The sequence below is a fragment of the Lepisma saccharinum genome, chromosome 3 (genome assembly GCF_977018435.1).
Source record: "Lepisma saccharinum chromosome 3, izLepSacc3.1, whole genome shotgun sequence".
Taxonomy (NCBI): domain Eukaryota; kingdom Metazoa; phylum Arthropoda; class Insecta; order Zygentoma; family Lepismatidae; genus Lepisma; species Lepisma saccharinum.
In genome coordinates this window covers 101328108-101355804 of record NC_139231.1, presented here as the reverse complement: position 1 = coordinate 101355804, position 27697 = coordinate 101328108, and the positions used below count along the sequence as shown (strand labels likewise).

Here is a 27697-nt window from a genome sequence, read left to right as displayed (position 1 = left end):
TCGCCAATTGACCACTATTAGACGAGAAGAAGATTAATAAAATCTTCAGTTTATATTTCGATTGCTTGTGAATTTTCGTTGCAAAAAAATTATTATAGCCATGCTGAACAAATGAATAAGTAGCACACACGTACAACATAAAATAATATATCGTTTGAAGGTCGTCTCAGAAATAATGGACAAATGAGCATCTAACACGGACACAGGAGAAAGATACCAGCGATAATGGCACGGATATTGCCAAGAAATATTTTGATAACCAAAAAATATTTGTCAGTACCAGTGTATACGTCTGTTAGATCACGTAAGTAGTCTTCTATTATAATAAATCAAGCAATAAATTTGAAGCTCTTTCTGTTGGCCAATGCATTCATTAAAGAAGGTTCTTGCATCGTTAACAAGTTTTGAATTGTAGTTTTTGTTTATAAACTCTTTGATTTTGAGAATGCAGTAGATAAAAATTCAATCACAACTTCCACGACATAAAACAGGGAATCAAAGCTCCATAAGCCACATCGCCGAACATGAAAATAGGTTTTCCATAGCACATCTTCCATAAAAATGTGTCTAGCAACTAATTATATATATGTGAATATATATGTATGTTTGTGTGTGTGTAACTGAATAACATGTTCTCCAAATCCGTTTTTGTGAGAACTATTTCCCTCTGTGTTGCCAAGATGGTCGAGAGTGTTGAATGCTGGACTCGCGATCTCATCATCTACAATCTCAGATTCGAACCCTGTCCTGTACATGGATGTTCTTTGAAAGTGTCCTTTCATCAATTTCTACATATCATCACTCATCCTCATCATCTCAATTAGCCAAAAAGTGGCAGAAAAGCTACATTATATAACAAATAATAAAAAATCGGTAACACTTTACTATACCGGAGACGGATTTCTTCAAATTTACAGGAGAAAGTACTTACGTAAATCATTTTCTGTAGCGTTGTTGATGTTCGGGAATGTAGTTTTGATCCATTTTAATGCGAATGCATGTGGTTTTCTACGAAAATCTATTTCCGACGCGCTATTGCTGCTGCTCCATGATGTGTCGAGGATGCGCCTTGAAGTTGTTGCCGGGTTTGGAAGATACCGTGGAATTTGTAATTCCGATGTTGTCCGTATATGCTAAATTGAACGAAATTAGTGCTAATGGAACCTAACCTAACAGGCCTAACCTAACCTAGTAGGCATACCTCGTCCCCGTGATGGTTCGTGGGGCTATCGTATGTAAGAAATAGACATCATTTTCGTTAGAAATCCATTATTTCACCTAAAGAAATGTTCTGCAACGCAGAATAGTACGTTATCAATGTAAAAAATTGCAAAATAAATCATTGATAGGTGTCTCAGGTATAATAAAGTAGTACCAAAAAATCAACTAATACACTATCGGGGGAGCCCCAAGTGTCTTCATCGGATATCCAATTCAGTACCCTTAAACAGGATGAATAAGGGAGACTAAAAAACGTCCATGCCAGGACTCAAACATGTCGCGTTCGATGCCAATATCGTGAGTCAACCACCAAGGATTCAAAAGGCATCCTTATTATCTTGCTACCAACACACTGTTCTCCTGTGGAACAGGCTAAGACTCCATGTAATGGAAGAATGTAAGTTTTGGATACGGAGTTTTCGGCATGCCCAACCTTTCAGTAAATAAAGCTATAAATGTGGCATGCATTTCCTGGGAATGAAATTAGATACTAACTAAACATATTCTCCTTCGAGGAGATAGCTCCTCTTAGCATTTTGTGATTGAGGAGTTACGCAAGTATGCAACACTGACTACATGTGTCCACGTGGTGAATAAGCACCCGAAGAAACACACTGCTTGATGGCTGTTTCCTTCCAGCAAGTTTTTCAGACTTTCCGCATCTTGTTGAAAGCCCAGTTACCTTGTAAGCACAAGGAGAAACCTGGGTAAAGACAAGTCGACTAGTTGCCGCAGGCAAACCTGTTGTAAGGGCCACTTTGCAGCTCTGTTGTCATGGTAGTTACGTTTGTTTTTTGTTACATTGTGTTTCCAATGGCTCATATCTCATTTTCAATTTCAGCAAAATATTACACATTATTTTGAACTAACTCTCCTGTGACAACATACAAATGTAGAAATTTTAAAAATTTGGAATTTCAAAAAATAGGAACAATTGTTGCAATTTTTTACTGGTTTTCTTCCTCTTTGCATAAATTGCATTGTGTTTCTTTAACTAAACAACTATAATTGAAAACTGCTTTACAATATTCTTCTTTAACCATGTCAAGTCACGAGAAACATGTCAGAAATTGAAAATAGCAAAACAGCCAGTTCACAGTTCAAAATCAAAACAGCAATCAGATAGATCTTTCTATAGTACGAGGGCAAATCGAAAAGTCTGTGCCCCATTTTTTTTTCAGCTGGAATAATAAACATGCAGAATTGTTCTATGTACCTTGCACTATTTTTCCACATAGTCACCACAGCAGTTCAGGCATTTGTCCCATCGCACCACTAGTTTTGAGATGCCACTGTTGTAGAATTCGGTCGGTTGAACGTGGTACCACCGCTGGACAGCGGTCTTCGCTTCGTTGTCGCAAATGAACCTCAGTCCTGCCTGGAACTTCTTCAGTGAACCGAACACATGGAAATCACTGGCGGCGAGGTCTGGTGCATGCTCCAGAATCTCCCATTCGAATAACTGAAGTCTGTTGATAACACTTTGCTGCTCATACGACATGGGCGTGTTGAGTATTATAACCATCTTTGACAGCGGCACCGTTCTGCGGAGCAGCCAAGAGTTAACCATGGACCGTTCCAAGAAAAAAACTATTGAAGCAATTTTACAATACTGGACCATTCCCCGATTTCGTTCATATTTCGCATACTTAATCATTTTGGGCTCCTAATCACGAATCTGCAGTTAATATTTGGTGGTGTGCGTAGAAATTCGAAAAAAAAGGGTGTCCGTGATCGCAACCAACAATGCACGATTCCTCATTATTTACGTGTTTCCAATACTGAAAGAAGGAAATTACGACCCCAAATTGTAACTATGTCTGCCTAACCGAACCTAACCTTACCGTGAATGCGGATATGCATGAATAGTGTTTGGGGCATCGTAAAAAATCTGTCGTAGCACTTGAGCGACAAATTATAACTACAAAATCGTGATCAAGTGTCCTAAAATATTGAATATGCGAAATACGAACGAATGGCCTGTATTATTGATATGTACCCAACTAAAATTTACTAAGAAAAACTTACAAAAGAAAGTCGACATCTTCCTCACACCACACAGATTACTAACTTCCGCCATTCTTCCGTGAAGTGAAGTGAACAAACATGGTTTCCATGATTCTATACGGAGAACGATCGTGGTAATTTAAAAGCTTATTTTATAACTTCTACATGTCAAATAACAATTTCAACATGTTACCCCCACATGTTAACCTCGGATACTTCATCGGGACTACGTATTTTGTGAGTATAAGAAGTGGGATAGAAATTACATTTCTTGTTTTCAGTATTAGAAACAAAATCTTCCGGTAAATAATGAGCAATCGTGCATTGTCGGTTGCGATCACGGACACCCTTTTTTTCAAATTTCTACACGCGTCCGCCAAATATTAACTCAAGATTCGTGATTAGGAGCCCAAAATCATTGAGTATGCGAAATATGAACGAAATCGGGGAATGGTCTGATATTGTAAAATCTTACCAACCTATTGCATTGAATGTATATTTCAGTTTCTCAATCACACTAATATTTTGGTTGAAAAAAAATAAGGGCAAGGACTTTTCGATTTGCCCTCGTAGTTACATGATTATCAATGTCTATAGTAGTTAAAGGTTAAGAGACGTAAACAGAAATCAAGCTTATAGAAAAAAATGCCTGTGCACCCTTAGTAGTTTGGAATTTCACAATCAGAACTCTGAACTGTGTGTTAACAGATATAATTAGAAATTGAACCATATAAAAAAATGCATTTGCTCCATGATAAACTAGGAATTATACAATCGGAACTTTGGCACTATAAACACCTGATCATGTAATATCCAGTGTCGAGCATGAAACTCCCTTTGAACCTCGCATGAAAATCCACTACAACTTGCGTCCAAGTTGACTGGAAACCAAGAACGCCTGCTCACATATGGTACATTTCAAATCTGAGTTTCATCAAGCTTTGAACTTACTCGCACTATCTTTTCCAGTATTCTAAAGCACTTCAAATACTTTTATATATATATAAACAAACATTAACATTCAAACTGTTACCACTGTTATGATCGTAAGGAAAAATTTGCAACACCAACACAAGTATTTTCAAAATGAGCTTGGTTATATGATCTAACTTCCCAGCTATAAATTGGATTGTATTTTTTTATTATTATTATTATTATTTCTTCTAAAGATATGACACATATTTCTGAAATTTTTATAAATGGCTACCAGATTTCTTATTTTTCAAATTAACTCAAAACTAAGAATCTAGCTTCAGAAGATGATTGAAGCAAATTTTTACAGCATAAAATTTTACATAATGTTTTGTTGTTAGTGTTTATTTGATTGAAAGCATACTCTAATTTATTTACATATATTAGGAAAAGGCACATTTTTAAGAGTATGTGAATATTTTGCAACTTTTTAATGCATGGAATGAACCGAATGGGAACTCACCTTGATGCCGACTATATTTAGATCCTTTTACCATGTTTTTTCCTGGCCTAACTTTATGCACAGAAGTGGCACCTGCAGAATCCAAAGGTGCAAAGATGTGGAAACTTCTGGTATCAGGAAGTGTCTGTACATCTTCAAATGGTTTTGATGGGATGAACGGTTTGAATCAACTTTATCTATAAAGTGGAAACATATTTTTGTTAGATTTTCTGCACAAAGTTATACAATTATTTTGCTGTTATGATGTTTGACTCTGAAATGATTTCTTTAGACTTTTTTGGGGGGCCAAACATTTTGCTGTTCCACAATCCCATCATGTTGTGATTTTACATGGCTTGTTGCAAAAAATAACCATTGTTCCTTCAACTGGAAGTAATCTTCATGCAAACACAAGTTGATGAAATCATACTTATTTTTGTATTGTGGCACACACTCATCGTGTTTTCTTGATAAGTGAAAAACAAATATTTTGCTTAATAAGTTTCTGAGTTTGGAAAACCCTACAGTCAGACACACCAAATGTTTCCTTATTTTCCCCAGGGTCCATGCTAGTGAAGCAGGTATGGTTAGTAACTGAATTTGTTTTTCCTTGTAGTGGATTTCAATTTGTCCCTTATAATATCCACAATCTTGTCCATATCAGCAGCTTTCCCCTCAAGGTTCACTTGTTTAGTTTTCTTTTATTGGAATGTCATCTTGTACGTTTTGAATTTTGCACTGTGCATTTCTTTCAAAATTTTCTAACTTTTGCTTTCCATCAGACTCCTTTTTGGGTTCACCAAGATCATGGAATTTTAATGGCACAGATTTCATGTGTTTTCTGAGGGGATCACAATATATTCTTTGAAGAAATTTCAACTTTTTAAAAAATCTCTTCTATGCATTCTGTAAGTCTTCGTTGGCTTCTGTTCTAAAATTTAAAAGTACTCTAATGTGTTCAGTTAAATCTGCAATATTTACAGTTTCTTTCTTTGAAATGTAACTTAATTTGTGACACACTGTTAAAGTTACCTGTCTAACACTGCATTTAATGTCTTCCATTGTCTTCAAAAATTTACAGAACAAACTAATAGGTAGGAACTAACATGCTTCTAACAGCAATGTTGATTACTATTATATATGACAAAGAGTTCAGCCGGCAAAACTGTATGTTCCATTCAGGAAGAACTGCTGCAGACTGACTCAGGAATGCAAGCTGATTCAAGCTGTGACCTGTCAGTGCATGAATCATCAGTCTTATCATGAATGAATCATCCAAGAGTACATGCTAATGGATGATATTCAATGCGACATCAACAGTTCAGAGCATAATGGGAAATCTGGCCAAAACCACATGGTCTGACCACTTCTCTATCTGCCAAGGGGGGGATATTATTGTTTCAATGTGTGTTTTTTTTTCCTTCTAATGATGATACCAATTGCACATAGTGGATACATTACTGGGTTTTTAGAGTTTCCGAGATTTGAGAAAATCCTCATTTATGAGGATCCCAATTCAAACTATAGGCCGAATCCCAATTAGTTTACCTGTGCATAAAGTGTTTCTATTATTAGTTACCCTATTATAATTATACGAGGGTCACTATTTATATTTTGAGCCTTTGCAACACTGATTGAAGTTAGGTGCGATTTGACGTTTGCACGGAATCGTCTGGCATTATTGACCATAACATACTTCAAATGTTTTGTCAATAGCTTCTTTTGTGTTGTTTATGTTGCCTTGGAGATTGCGCGACAACAATAAAATGGAACGTTTGCACGGAATCGTCTGGCATTATTGACCATAACATACTTCAAATGTTTTGTCAATAGCTTCATTTGTGTTGTTTATGTTGCCTTGGAGATTGCGCGACAACAATAAAATGGAATTAACTCGTGAATATTTTCGTGCGATGATTTTTTACGATTTTCGACGTGGATTATCAAGACAAGAGTGCATCGATCAACTTACTTCCACATTTGGCGATGAAGCCCCATCCTTTGCCACTGTGAAACGCTGGTATAATGAATTTAATCGTGGCCATTCGCCGCCATTCGCTCACCGACGAGATTCGTGAAGGTCGTCCAAAATCAGTTGTCCAAGAAAACATTGATGCTGTGCAAAACCTAATACTGCAAGATCGTCATGTGACATACTGTGAGATTGAGGCAACCATAGGCATTAGTTCCACCAGCATATATAAAATATTACATGATCATTTAGCTGTGAGAAAGGTATGTTCTCGTTGGATCCCACACAATTTGACAAAAACTCAAAAAGACGCTCGCGTCAATTGGTGCAAACAAATGCTCAATAAATACAATCGTGGTGCTTCAAAAGACGTATATAAGATTGTAACAGGTGACGAATCATGGATATATGCATATGAGCCGGAACGTAAACAGCAGGCGACTGTATGGGTGTTTCAAGATGAACCCAATCCAACAAAAGTTGTTCACGCTCGAAGCACATCGAAACAAATGGTCGCCTGTTTTTTCGGGAAAACTGGTCATGTGGCAACTGTGCCTTTAGAGGAACGTAGAATGGTCAACTCTGAATGGTACACAACAATTTGTTTGCCAGAGGTCTTCGGTCAAATATGGAAAACAAACAAACGCCGTCGGATCATTCTTCATCAAGACAATGCCAGCTGTCACACATCTCGTCTAACAACCGACTTTATGAACAGTCAAAAAATCGAATTGATGGGTCATCTGCTGTACAGTCCTGATTTGGCACCCAATGACTTCTTCTTGTTCCCGAATGTCAAGAATAAATTGCGTGGACAACGATTTTCGTCGGCGGAAGACACCGTTGATGCGTTCAAAAACCATATTATGGAGGTGTCTCAAGAAGATTGGAAAAACTGCTTTGACAAATGGTTCGAACGAATGCAAAAGTGTATTGACCATAAAGGAGAATACTTCGAAAAACAATAAAGCAGTTTTCAATGCCAAATTCCTGTGTTTTCATTGTTAGGCTCAAAATATAAATAGTGACCCTCGTAAAACTATCATCCAAGCACAACTAAACGTTGAAAGTTATGTAGCAGATGTGTATGCAGACAGAGGTTAATTTATGCACATGTAATGATACAGATTAATATAGGCCTAACATTCATCACAAAACATTTTGAATTCTGTAAATAAGAATGTTTGACCATTATCCACCACAATGCATTTCGGTAATTTGAAAATAACAAGATGTCTGACTAAATAATTCTTGACTACTTTAACACTAGAATGGCGAATTATGTGATGATGCCCCTAGAACAGCAGAAATGCCCCGTCACAGTAAATGCATTTAAAATTCTAATTATATTTGAATGGAAACATATTTTTAATTTACATTTTGATTAAAAATAAAAATTATAATAATCAACAACTGAACACTCCAGAATACACATTTCACCAGAAGAAACTGCTACTTGATGTGACATGTTCGGAGCCTTCCCTCTCAGTCCAAGAACACTACCTAGATGACGACATGTAAACTGTGACAAGTGGGAACATGCTAAAAATAAGTTGACACAGGAGCTGAAACCTAACGCTGATATTGCATCATGTATAAATGAAACTTTACAGGGGTCAAATTGACCCCTCATGCTGTTCTGGGGGTATAACATGAAATTTCACAAAAATAAATTACATTTTGTAGATTTCAATATACTTAAAAAGGACGAAAAATTATGAAAAGTCACAACATTTCGAGGAAAAATAATAAAAACTGGATAGTTATTAAAGAAACGGTGAAGGTATGGTCATTTTGTTCTAAGGTTAAATGATTGGTTGGTTGGTTGATTTAGTGTTTTAAGTCCACTTTATTCACAGTAAGGCTAATCAGGACTGGACCTGCAGTTTAAAGTGGGATCCGGACCACTATGTGCCTCCACCAGGTATCGAACCCGGGAAGTGTCGTGAGATTTTTGTTGAGTGAAGGCGTGAAACCGATAGAAATTCATCGCCACATGACAGTTCAGTAAGGTGTACGAGTGCGCTTAGAAGTTCAAACAGGGCATAACCAGTGTTGAAGATGCTCCGCATCCAGATAGTACTGTAGTTCTTTTGGTGCTTGTAGTAAATATTTGTTACAACATATTTCCGGTTATATATTGAATGAGCCTTGTACATACACTGGAAGAAAGCTGCCCCCATGGTTGACTTGATTTCACCAGTTTCGATTTCGACATGGGTGTCCTTTGTGAGTGTCCCTTCATCAATTTCATTAATCATCCTCATTTTCAAGATTAGCCAAAAGTGGCAGAGAAGCGATGCTAAATTACAATACCAGAGCCGGGCTTGGGGGTTGCAACTCGGGCACTTGCCCTAGGCCCCATGCCTAGCTATTCCCATCCAAAACAAAAAAGTATTTATCCTCATCGGCAAATACAATATTAAACATACTTGTAAGATGATTTTGTCGTACATTTACAATGCTTAAAGGTGCATGACTACAGGGTATGATTCAAGAAGAATTAGCCAAGCATTGTAAGGATTTGGATATAACAGTGAGTTATGGCGAATGTCGCTAAATTGAACTGAAATTTAAACAGCAGAAGAAGCCCTACAATAAATACATTTGGCATCTTTCAGACTCCTTTCCAAACACGTATATTGCATTGAGAAGTTTGCTGACAATACCTGTTACTGTAACTAATGCTGAGATTAATTTTTGGAAGGTTAAACTTATCAAAAATTACTTGAGATCATCTACATCACTGGAAAGAGTTAACACACTGTCAATTCTCTCCATTGAGAAGAGAAATTCCTCGTTTCTAAATTATTGGGAGCTCATTGAAAACTTTGCACAAAGAAGACAAGACAAGTTAAATTTTGGTAGACAAACTAATAGATAATGTCAAAAAAGGCAATTGAAAGTGAAAATGGAAGTCATAAACAGGGCTCGAAAAATCCCGGTCGCCAGATCGCCATGGCGACTAAAAATATCAGCCTGGCGATTGTGATCTTATGCTGTAATATGTACGAAATTTTGAAGATTCTAAGTTCAAATTACAGTACAGCGTAAGTTAGCAAATGTTTTTTTTTTTAAATCAACGTTGTGAACATTCTAGAGAGTCAGTAATAATTTCTTACTCTTTGTCCCCCAACACCCCATTTCCTGGCTTCTCGAATGATTTAGCGATGTTTTGAATACCGTGATGCTCAGCTTTTTATACAGTGTGTTTCAAAAGTTGCACAACCCAAACTTTGAAAATGTAAGGTAAACGTCCCTAAGTTCGACAGGTTAAGGCAAATTTTTGCAGTTAATTGCTTGTAGTGGCTTTCGTATTTCATAAATGTGAGTATTTTTTTTTTTTGCCTGAAAGTTTAAAGATTCTACTTTCACCCAAAAAGTATTTTGCATTCCAACAGTTATGTTACATAATTGTTAAAAAATCAAAAAGTGAATCCTACAATATGTCCCTAAGTTCGACACCCTGTCCTTAATTTCGACAGTTTGTGTACCAAAATTCGACACCCCCTTATATCTCAACATCAGACACTAAATATGCAGATGTTAATACGCGTAATACCAATAACTGCACATGTCCTTCTATTGGCATTTCATTATATTCAACTAAATTTACAGATATATCAGGGCATGAACTGAACAAAAAAAATTGATGTTAACCCCCCCTCTTTTATGCTCAACAAAATTTAAAATATTAACATGAATTACTTACCATGCCAAAGGCTAGGTACATTTAAGCAAATAAGACACTGAAAATGTTGATTGCATTTATATTACAACTTTGAAACATAGTTTTACAGGGTGATTTCCAATGGTGTATCAAAAACAAGGAAAAATTTTTGAGGACTAACTATAACATTTACTTAGCCATGCCTAGATGCTAAGGAACAATTGCTGTTTTTATGTGTGATATTGGTAACATTATATATAACACTAATAATTAATTAACATAAATTTAACACAACTTTCTGTCTGAAGTTAGGTGTGAGTCCTCAAAATCAAAGACCTAACTCTTAGACATTTACTTTTTTCCTTGAAAACATATCTGACCCTTTCCCCCTTCATTACCAAATCTGGCAACTCAACAGGACCAATAATTTGAGGGTCTGATATGAATGAAACATTACTTTCATTGGTGACAAATTCTTTCTTGGCCACATCAACACTCTTAAGTCCAATCACTTTTATTACATCTTCCAGGATCTCCTGAACAACACAGAGGTAAGTAAATTTTGATGCATTTCTTTCTCCCCCTAAAAATTCCACAAGAATGAAATCCCCTTCTTTTACATCACTTTCATTGACAATCTCTAATGTCATTTCATCTGACTCCTCCTCTTGCCAGTGAGAATCACTTTCTTTCAATGACAGTGCACTTTCATCTGATGATTCTGAGTCACTCACATCAACCCATTTCTTTTCCTTTTTGCCTAAACTCTTTGTCTTCTAGTTCCTTGCAGCAAGTTTCTTCAGCTCTTTTGCCTCATCTACTTGAAGCTTTTTCTCCCCCTTTGTTAGCAGTGGTAGCGTCATCGCCTTGTAATCAAGGGGTCCCGGGTTCGATCCCCGATGCAGGCACATAGTAGTTCGGATCCCACTTTAAGCTGTAGGTCCAGTCCCGATTAGCCTTACTGTGCATAAAGTGGACTTAAAACACGAAATCAATCCTCCTCCTTTGTAAAGTATTTGATCATTTAAAGAGATGTAATCACAGCAGGCAGTCTTTCTCTTTGCTTTCTTGGAAATTTTTGGACTTGGCCAAATGAAACTAAAGTAAGGAACAAATTAGGCTGAGTTTAATGTAAATTAATTATCAAGTGGCTCCGGTGTACAACCTTTGTTCTTCGATGTTTTCTGCATTGTAAATGGCTAGAACTTATCGAAAATTAATCGTTTTTGTACCAGAAATGCAAAAACAATCACTTAAAGTGAAAATGACGTGTAGAATTCGAGATTTCCAGAGCTTTGGGAAATTTTGAACATTTCCCGCCCCGCCCCGACCCAAAAATTTCTGTCCCACACACTCCTACATTTTTCACAAAATCATAGAACAAGGAAAATCGTGTACTGTATGAGGCCAAATTTTAGTTCTGTGTAATATTTATCATTAATCAGGCCAATTTTGCAACATTTTCACAGAATTGTTAAGAACATTAAAAAATCGTACATAGGACAAAATTTTCATCATTCGGCAATTTAATTTGCATGGAGTTTTAGTTCAGTTTATCACATTAAGCCAATATAAATACATAATTATAACGTGACATTTTTTGGTATAATTATTGCAATTTTGTATAGTTCAGGTCCCTCACATTTAGTCACGCAGGAAGAAAGAGTTATTTCATGGAAATTGCAATGACAGAAGAGAGAAAAAGTATGCAAGAGTCCAGAAATGACGTTTCAGGGAATGTCCCAAAATTTGACAAGCACGGCACCAAACTTTGACACCCCCCCTGTCAGATTAATGTTGCAATTGCCGTAGGGCAATGAAACTGGTATTTTCATGAATGGTAAACAACATGCCTTTCAATGCACATCAAAACCCAACATTGTGTATTTTCGAATAAGGTTCAACACTTGTCGAAATTTGGTTGCACCATCCAATTTTGTGCTCATATGTTCGACACCCTCCTTATTTTGTTACGTGAACAATCTTTGTCTGCCACAACAGACTAGGAAGCTCAGAAAATGGCTCTAAAACAATAATAAAGTATTGAAATTTGTTTTGAAACAACACAAAACTGGTAAAAACCTTACATAGAAAATTTACCTTCTTACGAAATCCACTAAAAATCAGTTGATTTTTCGCAGTTAGCAAATAGTGCCATCACAATTTCTCCCGCGGTGCTGCTATGTCTCATCTGGTGCAACCGCCCTTTTCATGACGTGGGGTAAACCTGTACACTGTCACATGATACATACACGATTTTCTGCATCGCATAGTTTCCTTATCTTTTATGATTTTTCAAAAACCCTGTCGAACTTAGGCACATTGTCGAAATTAGGGACGTTTACCTTATATCATGAAAACAGTAAGAGATATTTACACCGGGTTTTCTGCATTATAAAGTCTCATCCATTGAGATATTTTTCAATGCTTAAACTTATAAGTTTTCTCCATACAGAAAATTTAGATAAATTAATAACTGGCGGAAAGCAGCATTAAAATGTTTCCAGAAATGCACTTTTGAATGAAAATAATACGTAAGAAATTATCGAAGGGTCATAATTAGATGTCTGATGACTGATGCCATGTCAATCTGTCATTTGAAACCAATATTGGTCATGTGCAACATTTGATGGATTTTTTATTGACGATTTCATGGGTTGAGTGAAAAAGTGCCATTTATGGGACATATATGGCAATGCTAGCAGGTCGAAATATTGTCAACAAACACACGCCACATGTGCCTAAGTATTGGCTATACATTTACGTGAAAAATCATAAACCAAGAAATTGGACTCTTGAGAGAATCCTAGTCTGCCTCTGGTTACACTGAAATTCTCTTCGCTCATTTTCGATGCTACTATGCCTCTTCTTTTAATTGATTCAGCATGGCGTATTCTTTGGAGCAGCACGTGTACATTGCTGAAGAGTATTTTACTACTCATTCTTACACTCATGTGCAAGAGGTTTTCCAAGAAAAATCCCCTGCTTCTGCTGTACCTCACAAAGCAACTGTTTTACGACTAGTCAAACACCAACAAATGATCCCACAAATTGTTAAGAGTTGGTATTATTATTATTGAAGATTAGGCACACACAGGAGATGTACTACGTAGACATTTTCAGTGAAAAATGCAGGCTCGACCAGGACTCGAACCTGGGTCTCTGGCATACCGTATGATTTATCTAGCTACTGAGCCGCCTGGCATACCGTATGATTTATCTAGCTACTGAGCCGGCCTGGCTTCCCCTGATTTCTGGCTGTCGCTGTTTTACCTGTGTGGAATCGTCTCTTCCAGTGCTACCACAATGGGATCTGTTGCCTTTGAAACACAGTAGACTTCAACATTGCCTGGTTCCTCTTAGCATAGAGATGTTAATGCATTTTTCGCTGAAAATTTTTACGTAGTACATTTCCTGTGTGTGCCTGATCTTCAATTAACATCTCTACGTTGAGAGGAACCAGACAACATTGAAGGCTACTGTATTTCAAAGGCAACAGATCCCGTTGCGGTAGCACTGGCAGAGAAGATTCCATGCATGTAAAACAGCGACAGCGAAAAATCAACCGAGTCCAGGCTGGCTCAGTAGCTCAGTGGTTAGAGCAATGGCACAGTATATCAGAGACCCATGTTCGAGTCCTGGTCGAACCTGCATTTTTCGCTCAAAATTTCTACGTTGGTATATATTGTTGAAAATCAATTCTCAGATGTTTTCAACAAATTAACAATATTTTTTTAAAATAATGTAATTGCTATTATTTGGATACATCCTAAAATAAATTTTTTAACCCAGTGATAGCGTACATGATTAGTTAGTGCAGAAAACCTGGTGTAAATACCTCGTACGGTTTTCATGATATACATTTTCAAAGTTTGGGTTGTGCAACTTTTGAAACACCCTGTAGTATGCACAATTGATAGTAGGTAGTTTCCTGGCGCCTGATTTTCAGAGCTGGCGCCTAGCTTTGAAGAAAATTTTTCGAGCACTGGTCATAAATGGTAATAGTTTCACTTTACACAAAATATGCAACATATGAGTCATTCCATGCCAAATCAACACAGATATGTGCAATTTTTAACCTGACCATCTCCGATTTTCATGAAATTTGGGGAGTTAAAACTATGCATGAAACTTAGTAACTGTGAAAATTTTTAGTCTCGTGCGTCTTGTAATTGTTAAATTATTCAAGGTCAAAGTTTGCATAAATTGCCCTTTTTGAGCCCGCTTAGCTATACTAAATGTGCTGTAACTCCGCCACTATTTTGCCTAGGAAGCTCAAGTAAAGCTTATTGTACAGGGTATTGAATAAGCTTTCCAGTGATATATAACAAGCCTACCTTTGGATAAAAATATAATTTTGTCACGTGACCTTGACATTTGACCTTGAATATCTCAAAACATGTCATCACCAAAAATCGTGAAAAAAATATATTTGGTCCCTCATACCATACTCTAAAACATATCAAAAAATCATTCTGGGACTGCAATGGGATCAGAAGATACAAAATAATATGTGTAACTATGTGACTGATAAAAGCCCCATTACATGAACTATGAAGAGTCAAATGACCCTTAACACCCCCTACAAAATGTGAAGGAGTTATCCTGGGTATAATTGGTCTTAAAAGAAATAGGTTAGGCACAGGGAGATCCCTAGCAATGTGTGTCAAGCGCAGGTCCGGCATATTGTTGACCGCCATATTGAATTCAACGCAAAAATTTCAAAGGAAAGGGGGTGATGTGATATATCAAATGAGGCTAGAATTTCACGAGAACTGAAGTGACGAAGGTTTATCCAACATATATTTAACCAGCAAAAATTTATTACTGCATGCCTGGAACCATTTTCTCCTTTTCGAGGTGTTAAAAAGAAAGCATTGGAATGCTCCTAACGTGTTAGGAACTCATCGAGATCACGCTGACATCTTGGGAGAGAAAGAAGTATACGCACCATTGCATATGATTTTAATCAGCTACATTCACCAAATAGTTGAATAGTGAAGAATATTGGGAAAAGTATCTCAAACAATTACGTGACACTTCCTTTGGAATGAAAAATTCTTCAGTGACGAGGCTAATTTTTATGTTCACGGTGAAGTTAATAAAAATAATATGCAATACCTGTGATTTGCTCCGTCGAATGGTTGTTGCTGGTAAGCTAATTATGTGGTATAATGTATGGCGAAAGGAAATGGTTGGTCCATATTCAACAACGGAACCTTAAATGGTGAAGGCTTCTTGGATTTGTTAAGTGAACAGGTTTTTTCACCCTTGCTTACGGGATATGGCACTTTTCGAGAGTTTTGAAACAGGACAGAGTGTGACCACACTATGTGGACATTTTTGCAATTTGTTCATGGTAATTTTCTATGTAGATTTATGGGCACACGGGGATCTATTAAAAGGCCTGCACATTCCCCAGATCTAACATCTTAGGAGGACTTTTACCCTCAGAAACATTTGAAGAGAAAGGTGCATGCACTAAAAGTCCCTGATATTGACCATCTGAGAGAAGGCATAGTTGCTGCTTGCAATGTTGTTGCACATGCTACATTGCCAGATGTTCTATGCGAGTGTGAGAGACGTCAACGAGTGTGCTCACAGGAACATTGACAACATTATAATGTGCATATATCGTAAGTGAAAGATATGTGTATAACTTTTTGCTGGCGTAAGATACGTTGGAAAATCCTTCGTCACTTCATTTCTCGTGAAATTCTAGCCTCATTTGATATATCACATCACCCCCTTTCCTTTGAAATTTTTGCGTTGAATTCAATATGGCGGTCAACAATATGCCGGACCTGCGCTTGACACACATTGCTAGGGATCTCCCTGTGCCTAACCTATTTCTTTTATGACCAATTATACCCAGGATAACTCCTTCACATTTTGTAGGGGGTGTTAAGGGACATTTGACTCTTCATAGTTCATGTAATGGGGCTTTTATCAGTCACATAGTTACACATATTATTTTGTATCTTCTGATCCCATTGCAGTCCCAGAATGATTTTTTGATATGTTTTATAGTATGGAATGAGGGACCAAATATATTTTTTCCACGATTTTTGGTGATGACATGTTTTGAGATATTCAAGGTCAAATGTCAAGGTCACGTGATAAAATTATATTTTTATCCAAAGGTAGACTTGTTATATATCACTGGAAAGCTTATTCAATTCCCTGTACAATAAGCTTTACTTGAGCTTCGTAGGCAAAATAGTGGCGGAGTTACAGCACATTTAGTATAGCTAAGCGGGCTCAAAAAGGGCAATTTATGCAAACTTTGACCTTGAATAATTTAACAATTACAAGACGCACGAGACTAAAAATTTTCACAGTTACTAAGTTCCATGCATAGTTTCAACTCCCCAAATTTCATGAAAATCGGAGATGGTCAGGTCAAAGGCTGTGTTGATTTCTCATGGAATGACTCATATATAACTGTTTATTACAGTGGTGACTCGTGGCTTTTTTGAAGTGTAGGAAGAAGTTATGGTAAACTGATGAAGGTTTGGAAAATGCGTTCAATTACAGTCGCACAAATCGCTCGTACTATCTATTGCATTTGGAATGTTACCTGCAGGCCCACACACAAGGCAGGGCAAGGGGACCTTGCCCCCTTGAACTATGAATTTTTTTTAATGTGAACCTATAAAAACCAACGAAAATACATGCCGATATTTCAGATTTTGCAAGAATTTCGATTTTGTCCCCTCTCCCTGTCGTGTGGATTGAGAATAATAAACAGTGCTGCTTAAAGTCTTGAAATTATGCTAAATGCCTCTAAATTGTGCTAGGATTTATTATTAATTACTTTTTTTTCCCGATATCTACAGTTTTAAGTTCAATTTTGCATATATTTTTTGAGTTTTGAACTTGCATTACTTATTATTCACTACACAAAATTGTGTAGAATGCCTCAACAAATGAGATGTGTTCAGCATAGAACTTGAAATGGTTTGATAAAATGATTTGTTTACCTCCAACCTTGTATCGATTTACTGCCGTAAAATCTCCTCAGGAACAAAATCTACAGGATAAAGAAAAGATAGAGGATGGATCGTCGCATGGTTATAAGAAAAAAGCATGTTGCTGTGTATACATACTCCCTTTTAATTGAAACAAGTCTGCTGGTGAAGTATAAATAAGATTTGGACATAATTTTATTTCAATTTCCTGAAAACCTATTCCTTTGAATTCGATTTCCCTCCCCCAGGGACTTTCGTTTGCAGATTATACTAGATTTAACAATTATGCCAAAAGCAGGATGCTAGGGGACAACGAAGTTCAAACGGTATATCTTTAGTACCATTTTGATGGGGTTGGTACCACTGATGTAGGAACCCCTCGATTCTTCCTCGCTGGATGCTTTAAAACGCAACCTTCCTCATGCCCTTTTTCCACTCCTCACCCATCTGTTTGTAGTGATACGAGTTAGGTTCCTCAGACGGGGCAGCAATGTGTGTGTGTCCATTGTCTTTGGCACTGGGCTGGAAGGTGCGGCACCAGTCAACTCTTGACAGTAGCTAACCTAGTCAATTGTACGTACATTGGTGCTCATAATTTTATAACTTGCATTATTATTAAACTCTTAAAAAGTAGAGAACTGAAAGCAAGTCTAAGTGAACTGTAGGAAGTTCCTCACTTCCTATATGGAGGAATCACCCCTGGTTTATTATTTAGAGAATCAACTTTGAAAATGAGCAAGAGTTTATCCAGAATTTTCAATTTTGATGGATGTATGTACGATTTTAGGTGACTAAAATGATAAAATTTGCAACAAAATGTTAATAAATTCCCTGTAAAAAAGTTTAGTTGGGGGGATATAAAAATCACTGAGATCTCAGATTTTAAAAATTAATGTGAACAATTTTCGTCATGTTATGTGCCCTAGGCACAACAGTCAGATTTCAACAATAAAAAAGTATAGTCACAATGGGAAATAATAATGGGACACCTAGATTCTGAAATACTGGCTTCCCTGCAATGTATTGTGTGTGTTGCCTAACACTACATCAATAGGAAATTGCCCTGGAGTTAGGCAACTTCATGCATGGAAGCAGGTATTTTAGGACCTAGGTGCCCTATTTTTATTGCCAGTGAGTGTACATAAAATCCAGTGAGATTTTGACACGAGTTGACTGTAAACCAGTGGGATTTTACACTTATGTGCATTGTTCCATAAGGTTCTGTGTAAAGCCAGACACAAGTATGTGTTCACAGCAAACTTGTGTCAAAATCCTACTCGTGTGCACCAGGCATTAATGTTCGATATTCAATTTCCCCCGCAAGAACCTGAAATAAAATATTGCAATGAATATAACCGATTCATAAAATCAATTAAATTTTGTAGTAATATTAAAATCTACAGCCTAGATGCAGTAAAACAAGAGTAAATATTGCAGTAATCAGATAATAATGCTTTTTATTATTTTTTTAGACTGGAACAAGGATTGGAAGCCAGGACCATACCCAAAAACCCCCGAAGAAAGGGCAGCAGCTGCCAAGAAGTATGGCCTCCTCCCTCATGAATATGAACCCTACCCAGATGATGGACTTGGTCATGGAGATTATCCCAAAATGAAACCAGTTTCAGCTGAAGAACGTGATCCTTACTATCCCTGGGATTATCCGGAACACAGGCGGAATTGGGGTGAAGTGGTAAGCATATATTTTAATATAATTGTGTAATGTAATTCAGTGTGATGTTAATTTAAAATTGTGGGGAGGGCAGATTCTAATTCGTTTGTAGAGAAGTAGAAGTGGGAAGTCTTTTTTAATTAAAATTTTTGTTGTTAGTCCTCTTCATGCACAGATAGACTAATCTCGGCTGGACTTATAGTCAGATGCATCGCCTGAAGAAGGTTCATGGAGCACATGAACCCCCAACTGAAAACAGGAAAACTTCAGTTTGTTTTCTCTGCTTTTAGAAAATAAATCCTACATTTCAAGATACTTATTTTACAAAGCATCTTTTTTCATTCATAAAGTCTTCACAATACTTCAAATTTACCAATTTCCTCCGACTGTTGACAGGAAAAGCTCGCCAGATCAGGCAGCGAGAACGTGGTGCACATCTGACGCTATGAAATCCCTCTACTGTATTCTTCCTGTGTTTTATCTCCACTGAAGAAGCAGAGAGAAACCAAGGGGGGAAACTGGAAATCGGAGCATGTGTACCTTCCGAAAAAAACTGTCAGATGGCAGCAACTGTTAAATGTGTGGATAGCAGCGGGGGCACATTTTTTTTTTTTTTTTTGCTATTTTCAAGTATTTTATTTTTCGTTTCCTTTAGCTTTTGTATTGGAGAAAAGTAAGCAGTATTTAAGATATAATGCAAGCACTGTTTGCATTGTTATAGTAATTCCTAAGATTTTCAATGCTTTTGCCTAATATCTTTCCTTTCACCAAAAATTAAGGCTGCAAACGTCCTGAACAACTCCATTGCAAAAAGTTGTCGCCCACCCAAAGCCTTGCAGTTGCATGGTGAAGGTTTTGTTTTCAAACACTATAATGAGCAGATTTACACTTACATCGACATTTTAAATGTGTTGCTTAAACCTTTAGATAATGTAGACGAGTCAAAAAGAAAAAGGACGAACACACTGCTAGTAGAAAATAATATTTATCTTGGTACACATGTAAATGAGTATGGATAAATATCCATTATATTTATATTGAAAATAAATTATGATCGTTATAAACTCCTACAGGTAAACTTTTTAAACATTAATTTTAAGTATCACGACTTGCAAATCGCATCATGAATTCTGAGCATTGCCAGAGACTACCAATGAAATATTGGAAAGCTGCTGTGAAATTACAAATAGCTATTGAAATTGAAAATAATAATTTGTCGGTATCATGGTTAGTGGAAATGGTGGCGGGGTTAATTCTTAGGAATAGGTCAAAAAATTTCCAACACTAAATAAGGAGAGAAGAAGGCATTTCAATAATTCAAACTGGAAAAATGCATTGTTTACCTTAGTAATTTTTCCTTGTTTTTTGTCGGTATTGATGGGAGAGGGGGATGTTAAGCGGAAACAATAAATCGAAACAGTAATTGTCTTGCATGTAATCAGTTATTTTATAATTTTTTCTTTGTACAATGGATAGTTCATACTATCGATGGCAGGATAAGGAAATTACGGACGAAGAAATTAAAAGCAGATGCCATCTTTTCTTACCAACTAGTACAGAACAACAATACCCCCCTTTTTTCATCATGCCAACAAGTGATAGGTGTGTCAACATTAAAGATGAAAACCGTTCTCCTTCATCGTTGTGCAGGCACGAGAACCGCTGGACAGGAAGTAATCAAGTTTCAGTTGTTCTCATTTCTTTACCTTTTTCTCGCTTCTCCCAACAATCAGTCAAAAGTGAAAATAACATTCGGTACATTACAGCCCCTACTCTATTGGCAATTGAGTACAGGAGTTTCAAGATCACTTGTTTGACTTCACCCCCACCCTAGCCGATCTTCCCTGGAAAATACTGACTTCCCACAAAATGAGAAATTCGAAAGTACTGTTGTGCATATTTGTGGCTTTACTTAATATTTCTACATTTTTATCACATAATTACATACATATTTTACAATTTTATAGGACATAAAGTTTATTTTATGTGAATCCAGATGAGCGGAACAAACTTTCATTTGATTTGCCTTGTGAACATTAAAGAAGTATGGTAATTGATCATTCCAAAGAACTTGTGTAAATATTGTGAAATGCATTATGGTTTTCCAGAAGTCACATTCTGCATGATTCTTTAAGTTCAGTATTACATGAAACTCGTTGACTGCAGGAGTTGTTTTCTTTTTTTTCATGAAAATCATCATTTAGTGGCATACTTAGATGATAGTTGAAACTGTAATCTATGATATGAGCAGAACCATATTCAGCGCATTTTCATCTTCTCCCATAAGAACAGGTCTCACACTTGTCACTTTAAACTTTTCATACAACGGAGACATTTGCCTAGTGTGTGTGTGTGTGACCCAAAGTTCACAAGGCCAGTTATTTTCATGCAAACCATGAATTTAGTTATGAAACTCAGAATGCCGACACAACTTTCTCTAATCTTTCTGAATAAAATATTCTTGTGGCCTGTTTTTTTTCTCTAATGCCCCATTGTTACTGATGTAATTCGAGGTCTTTTTGTGACTTCCAGTAGGTAATGCAAGAATAAGCATATTCATCAGTATGATAGTAATTCGTCCTCAAGGCGGTTGCAGTCCCTAGGATAGCAATTGTGGTTAGCCATTAGAGGTTAAATAAAGTGGTTAGTGTACTACTTATGTTCCTCAGGAAAAAGTTCCAATTTTATATTGGGTCAGTAAAATCGGTTTTGGCAAATTCTCTTTTGGATCGGTAAGGCATAATAGTAATTTTTCATGTTTTTGAAAGGTATGAGGTGCATTTTCCTAACATCTTTTCTCACGAAATGATGCAAAAGTGTGAAGTTAACTCTCAAACATGAAATTTAGAGTTTATTTACAGACGCAACATTTTCTGAAGTTTAAATTATCCTGAGAGTTAAACAAATCATGGAAAATTGATAAATTCTGCTGTAAATATTTGAGAAGCAAAATTTTACTCCTTTACACAGGGCTGAAGTTACTACTCTGATAACTACATAATATGCTATTAGGAGGGAAATGTTTATTTTGTGCAACGAGTGTAGTTTCTAAATTAAATTTAGGGTTTTATTCACCATTTTAACACCGGAATGTTATTTTATACACCACTTTTGATCCTGAAATGTGCCTGGTTTTTGTACTGAAATATTGATCTTTTATTATTCACCATAAATATGTGCCCCTAGGTCATTCTTTCATATGGTGAAACCCTAAAATATACAAAAGAGTAATTTTGCCTGTGTATTACATGGATGTAAAATATATAAAAAAAAGTAAAGTGCTCCCTTGTGCTTTGCACCATGCCATGAAAAAGGTATGAGTGACATTTGAATTGAGATGAAAGTTATAAAACACTTATGTGAATATTTTTTCTGCTGCATCACAAGCTTGTTCCTTTTGTACTTTCAGTTGCATGTGGATACTGATATATATGGGGAAGACAGGCTAAATACCACTAGACTTCGTTATTCTGGAAGAACTCAGTTTATGGCTTGTTTTAGTATCATCATGGGATTTGCTGCTCTATTTATTTATTTTGAAGATAAACCTTTAATTAGACCTGCGGTAAGTATTGATATTACTTCTAACCACATATAATAATGCCTGCTTCCAAAGCAACTAAATAAAATAGTAAGAAAATAAATACCTGGAGCAGTTAATAAATATATATAGTGCAGCATTCAATTTTCTAAACGAAGTCTCTCATCAGGAACGCTGTAAACAGGGTTCCCACACACCTGGAGAACCTGGAAATTCTTAGGAAAATCATCTGGAAATTCGTAGGAAAATCATCTAATTCAGCCATTCCCAAACTGTGGTCCGCTGACCCCTGGGCGGCCGCAACGATAATCCAAGGGGTCCGCAATAACAATGTAAGTTGTAAGTACTTAAAAAGCGATTATATGCAATTATAATTTTCTTTTGGTAAACTAAGAAATGATTCATACGATTCGGACAGAGTCAATTAGTAATCTAAGTAACATTTAAAAATTAAAAAACTGTCTTTACTGTTGTATAACTTACATACAGTATATCTAACTCTTAACTTGGCTGATAGATGGTGAAAGTTAGCAGTGGACTGTTAGTAACTCTTATGGTGGCCGAGAGATGGCATGGAGTGTCTTCATTGGTAGTTTGGTTTGGTGCACAGCCAGTTGCACCAGCGCAGTCAAGTGTGTCGCCTGATGCTAACAGGTCCACCACTCTATATTCGCTCTTGCATGTACTCAAACTGCAGGCAGAAGGGAACAATAATAATGTGTAAGTGTAATAGTACTCGCAGGCATTAATATGGATCGCTGGTTGAAGACAGGTTCATTGAAGTATGCGTCTCGTTCGAACAGTGATGCAACCGAGTGTGTTCCGGAAACCTCGACCGCCAGCCGGAAAACTATTGAACAAGTGCAAAAATGTCGTAAATATGACGATAAATACCTGGAAGTGGTATTTACTGTGCTGACTATTGGATATGATGAGAATCCCTAGTGTGTGTTGTGTGGTGACGTTTTATCTAAGGAGTGTTTGAAACCATCTAAATTAAAATGACATCTCCAAACCATGCAAGGGGTAATACTAGAGCACATTTGCAACAAATTTGACCCTATGCACCGGGGGTCGGAAATCAATGGGTTTCGAGTTATTGCAGTTTGTAGATTTTCGTGGCATATTCCGACTTGCGACAAAAAAACTAATAATTGTGAAAAAACTACAACACCCTGGGCACTTAATCGACATGTTGCTAGCAGCTGACGAATGAGTGACTACTGGGGAAAAAATTCATGTCCAAAATTCCCATACCCACAGAAAGAAACAGTGATTGGAGCACACGTCATGAAGAAATTTGGAAATTATCGTTTAAATCAAAGAGGATTACTCAAAAAAATGGTAACACACTTAGCATAAAAATTACGGAAAAAGCTTCCTCGTTTCATAAGCTCTCAATAAAGATACAAATATTGTCAACTGGCACACAGGTTGGGGGAAAAATCTGAATAAAAAGCTGAGAAGGCACGTTGTAGACCTCTTTGTAAAGTGAAAAGAAGTTGGCAAATATTTATAATGTCATAGACAACTAGTGTTAGACAGAAAATAAACTAACTTTGATGTGCCAGGACCTGGCAATATTTAAGAAACTGATAGATTTATCAACAAGCAAGAAATACCATAGCAACTAGGAAAGATAGTAGAAAAGATGTCTTGAAAATTCGCAATATGTGGTTTAAAGTTTATTTAATTGCTGTTAAGTGTGTGTTTCCAAGAATAAACCTTCTATAAAGGTGAAACAGTAAGTTTTGTTTTCCATGCCTTGTAATTGATAAGGGTCTTGTGACGACGACATGCGGAGCGAAGGAGGGTAAATTCCTGAACTTAGTGAAAGGTACGTAACAAGCTTCCATGTCAAATGTCTGCTTTCGAAAATGCAGAATACGTGGATATCGTGTATTGTTACAGGTTTTGTGATGGTGATGCCGCTGCAGCACGAAGAGACTACCACAGGTGTTTTACCTGACGTGAACATGTTTGGTAAGACATATTGGCACATTCGAGAAACGGGATCGGTTCAACGATGCCAAGGCGATGCTGGCAGACCCCGAGTTCATGATCCTATCAAAGAGGAGGAAATGGTGCAGTGTTTTCGAGCAGACGGCGCTACTTCAACAAGAACTGTGGCGAGGCAACTTGGCTTGACTCAAGGGAGTGTCTGGTTCACTGTGCATACAGCGCGACTGTATCCATACCATTATACGCCAGTGCATGCTATTGAGGAGGGAGATCCTGTCAGAAGGATGGATTTTTGTCGATTTTTACTACATACTGGCACTGAAGACCCCCATCATCTGACAAGAATTCTGTGGACGGACGAGTCCAAATTCGACCGCAATGGTATTACGAATTTTCATAATGCACATTTTTGGCCCCCTAAGGGTCATAACCCAAGAAAATCTAAAGAAAATTCTCACCAGAGAAAATTCTCACTAAATGTGTGGATGGGAATCATCCACAATCACGTGATCGGGCCATTCTTTCTGCCACAAAACCTAAACGGCATTAACTACGAAAACTTCCTAAGGGAAAAATTGACGACGCTGCTGGAGGATGTGCCGCTCGCCACAAGATGGGGTATGATTTCACAAGATGGGGTATGATTTTCAACATGATGGCTGCCCAGCCCACTATTTCCAGGGTGTGCGACAGTGGCTGGACGACAATTATCCCATGCGATGGATTGGTCGAGGCAGCCCGACTCCCTGGCCGGCGAGGAGTCCGGATTTGACACCATGCGACTTTTACATTTGGGGTCACATGAAAGAGTTTGTCTACAGTACACCTGTAGATTCCCAAGAAGAGTTGAGAGAGAGAGAATTGTGACAGCCGCCCAATACATAAAGGACAGTGTGTCAACACGAGTGACTGTGTCTGAAGTACACCGCAGGCTGCGTGCTTGCATACGTAACCAGGTGAGACAATTTGAACAGGATTTGTAGTTTTTGTGACAGTTAATTCTGACAACCTGGAATCAGGAGAATTTTAAATAACATTATTATTTCACTCATTTTTGTTCCTTTATTTCTCACAACCGACAACTTCTTTTCAATTTACAAAGAGATAAAAACTAAATATGATGACCAAGGCAGAAATTTATTTTATTATAAAACATAAACTAAATTTAGGTTTCTTATAATAAAATAAATTTCTGCCTTGGTCAGCATATTTAGTTTTTATATCATGGAAAGAAGGCTTAATGGTGTTATAATTTACAAACGGTCTACAACGCGCCTTCTCCGCTTTTTATTTAGATTTTTCTCCCAATCTGTATGCCAGTTGACAATATTTGTATCTTTTTTGAGAGCTTATGAAACGAGGAAGTTTTTTCCGTAATTTTTATGCTGTGTTACCATTTTTTTGAGTAATCCTCTTTGATTTAAACGATAATTTCCAAATTTCTTCATGACGTGTGCTCCAATGACTGTTTCTTTCTGTGGGTATGGGAATTTTGGACATGATTTTTTTCCCCAGTAGTCACTCATTCGTCAGCTGTTAGCAACATGTCGATTAAGTGCCCAGGGTGTTGTAGTTTTTACACAATTATTTGTTTTTTTTGTTGCAAGTCGGAATATGTCATGAAAATCTACAAACTGCAATAACTCGAAACCCATTGATTTCCGACCCCCGGTGCATAGGGTCAAATTTGTTGCAAATGTGCTCTAGTATTACCCCTTTTCAGGTATAGGTCGAATTACCAATCACCCTGTATATATATATATAGATTTTGATTGCTTTTGTTCCATAAACCATGCTGAGTTTTGTTCCATTGCATATACACACACACACAATATGAAGTTTATTAAAAAATAAAGTCAACCAGCTTGGAGGCAAAGTGTTGACTTTCCATCCATCCCAGGTTTGAACCCTAGCATGAGTAGTATTCTTTGTAAGTATCCCTACATCAATTTCATCTAATCAGCACTCATCCTGATCATTGCAATTAGAAAAAGTGGCATAAAGCAACTCAACCATTTTCAGTCGGACCGAGCATAGAATTTTATTCTGTATTTTTTTAGATTTTAGTTTATATCAATCATTTTTATGGTTTACAGGTCTTAATTTAAAGTTATTGGTGAGTATAGAGTTTGGAGTATATATATATTTTCATTCTATGGAGCTTTTAGGAATTAAAATACATTTCCTTTCAATATGTGTTGTATTTTACTTGTAATTTTGTAATTTAGTGTTACTTTTCTTCCACTTTAGTTAATCATGATGATGATGATAAGTGATGATTGGATGAATAACATCCATGCCCAGGTGGGTATTCCAACCTGGGAACATTGGTGGCAAGTCAGAAGTCAACAACTTAGTTAAGTTATCCACTAAGTTGGCATATTTTATTTTATAATTTGGATGAATAAACATGTTTTTTACCTTCAATATATATTCTATTTTAACATGGCATGACATCTGAAAACTCTCAGCAGGAAGTAGTGCTGGATTTTTTGAATGAATTTTACAATATCTGTGTCTCTCCGTTGGACACACTTTTCTATTGCTGGAAACAGCACAGTTCTCATTTTTCACACAAATTAGATCAATGTGGCAACGGTAAATGAACTAAGTCTGGTAACCTCGGATGAGTTCCAACTTATGAGTGGAATAACACATGCATTAAAGAGGTGAAATAATCATTCTGAGTCTTCGTGGATTCTATGCAATTTTGTGTTTGATTGTTAGAATATAAATTTAATATCGATACTTTATTGGTATGATGAAAAATTTCTTATTAAGTCATCCTAATTTACATGAAAAGTGTACAGGAGTCTGCCCCACTGACACATGCAGCAAATCCCAGGCTTTGCAATGGATTAAAAGATCATTGTTACAAGGATTAGCATAAAAGTATATTATATTTGATATGTTATGTTTCCATAAGTTTTTAATATATATATTTTTCTCTTCCAGCTCCCAAAGCAATATCCAGCTGAAGGTGTTGTTCATTACACCTTTGAACGAGCAGAGTGAATAACACACTCAAAGTGTAAATAATTGTAGTTTGTATATTACAGTAAATTGGTATGTTGTGTAACATTTATGAAGGATAATAAATTAGGAAAGTATGTCATTCATTATATCTTAAATCTAATATTGCCTATATAGCTTTTATATCTTGACATAGAACACACTTTACTTTTCTGTATTGGTTTCGTACATTGTAAATTCAAATGAAGTCAACGTAACATTTTTTTATAGCAAAAACGTTATTTTTAATCAATG

The 27697-nt window shown here is 36.7% G+C and overlaps 1 protein-coding gene across 1 annotated transcript; it reads left to right on the top strand.

Moving 5' to 3' along the window:
- Positions 1–146: 146 nt before the first annotated feature.
- On the top strand, positions 147–27697 carry ND-ASHI (NADH:ubiquinone oxidoreductase subunit ASHI). Its single transcript, XM_083119046.1, has 4 exons — positions 147–304; positions 18728–18948; positions 22337–22492; positions 27386–27697. The coding sequence occupies exons 1-4, from the start codon at positions 226–228 to the stop codon at positions 27443–27445; spliced, it is 516 nt and encodes a 171-aa protein (XP_082975172.1). The 5' UTR covers positions 147–225; the 3' UTR covers positions 27446–27697.

What these genes read in the sequence shown, in the direction of transcription:
- ND-ASHI (XM_083119046.1), top strand. Translation starts at nt 226, where the DNA reads ATGGCACGGATATTGCCAAGAAATATTTTGATAACCAAAAAATATTTG. An exon ending in GTATACGTCTGTTAGATCAC is followed by an intron (nt 305 to 18,727) that starts GTAAGTAGTCTT and finishes TTATTTTTTTAG; the next exon opens with ACTGGAACAAGGATTGGAAG. An exon ending in AACCTTTAATTAGACCTGCG is followed by an intron (nt 22,493 to 27,385) that starts GTAAGTATTGAT and finishes TTTCTCTTCCAG; the next exon opens with CTCCCAAAGCAATATCCAGC.